This window comes from Cebus imitator, unplaced genomic scaffold (genome assembly GCF_001604975.1).
Source record: "Cebus imitator isolate Cc_AM_T3 unplaced genomic scaffold, Cebus_imitator-1.0 Scaffold489, whole genome shotgun sequence".
Lineage (NCBI taxonomy): Eukaryota > Metazoa > Chordata > Mammalia > Primates > Cebidae > Cebus > Cebus imitator.
Window position 1 is genome coordinate 62,119 of NW_016107804.1, and position 1,284 is coordinate 63,402.

Consider the following 1,284-nt stretch of genomic DNA (forward strand, 5'->3'; position numbering starts at 1 on the left):
CCATGTTGACCAGGATGGTCTCGATCTCTTGACCTCGTGATCCACCCGCCTCGGCCTCCCAAAGTGCTGGGATTACAGGCTTGAGCCACCGCGCCCAGCCTTCTATTTCTTAAACTCTATGGTCATATTAAGGATTATTATAATAGCGACTCTATCTCACAGATAATCACCTCTCCAGTTTGTCTATCATGATCCATGCAAGGCTGTCCATCTTTTGGAGAATAAATGGTATATCTAAAAAATAAACAGTAAGTGACAAACATTATTATATTTACATTTTATCCTAACATATTTGCTGGTGTTGCACCTAATTTCTTACACGTCTTGTAACTAAAACTTCTGAGTAGTTATCTATATCTATTATGTGTACTCTTACGGTAGAGTTCCACTGTCAACCTACTTATTTAATGAAAGCTTTCTACCTTCATCAAAGGTAGTACCACTGAAAAATACACACTGATCTTGGCTTTGTGGTATGAAACAGAAGACTATAAAATGACTTAAGAAATGAAACTATCAAGGAAGTTGATTATGTAGATTAATCAAAAAAGATAACTTATTTTCACTTCTTTAGTAAGATGATGAAAGCCCACACTCCCATTCTCCCTGGTTATATCTGTCATAAACACTAAGCAGCTCAGAGAAATTAAGACACTGGTAAGGAAAAAAGGAAAACAAAGGATACAAGAGAATAGAAACAAAAAAAGTATTTTAAAAACAGAAAGATAATGGAAAAAGATAGGCTATGAGGTATTTATTTATTCATGTAAGCAATCCTCCTGCCCCATCCTCTCAAGTAGCTAGGACTACAGGTGCATGCCACCATGCCTGGCTAATTTTTATATATCTATATATATAGAGAGAGATGTGGTCTCACTATGTTCCCAGGCTGGTCTCGAACTCCTGGCCTCAAGCAAGCTCCTCACCTCAGTTTCCTAAAGCACTGGGATTACAGGCATGAGCCACCATGCTCAACTGACTTTTGCTTTATTATGCTCAAGTACAACAAACTTACCGTTTCCCAAATTTAATTTTGTTTCTTTCTCTTAATGTTAAAAATTGCCATCTGACAAATGAATCATAGTAAGGATTAACATCAGTGGTAATGAAGGAACGACGCCAGTCTACCTATAAAAAGAAAATTTTTAAAAGGCAATTCTTGAGAAATATGCAAATTTTGTAATAAGAATTCCTATGAATCAATTATTTACTGTTCTAACCCAGAATTAGATCAACTACTAAAAAAATTTTTCCAAGTTCCTATATATATATATATATATATAT

The 1,284-nt window shown here is 35.3% G+C and overlaps 1 protein-coding gene across 4 annotated transcripts in view; it reads right to left on the reverse strand.

The window, feature by feature from the left end:
- The window catches only part of LARS1 (leucyl-tRNA synthetase 1), a 69,888-nt gene that overhangs the window by 44,425 nt on the left and 24,179 nt on the right, over positions 1-1,284 (reverse strand). For all 4 annotated transcript variants that reach the window (XM_017513228.1, XM_017513227.2, XM_017513229.1 and 1 more), the window contains 2 exons: positions 1,016-1,128; positions 171-234 (listed from right to left, as the gene is read on the reverse strand). In XM_017513228.1, the coding sequence (XP_017368717.1) occupies positions 171-234; positions 1,016-1,128 (177 nt within the window). The remainder of the gene's footprint in view (positions 1-170; positions 235-1,015; positions 1,129-1,284) is intronic.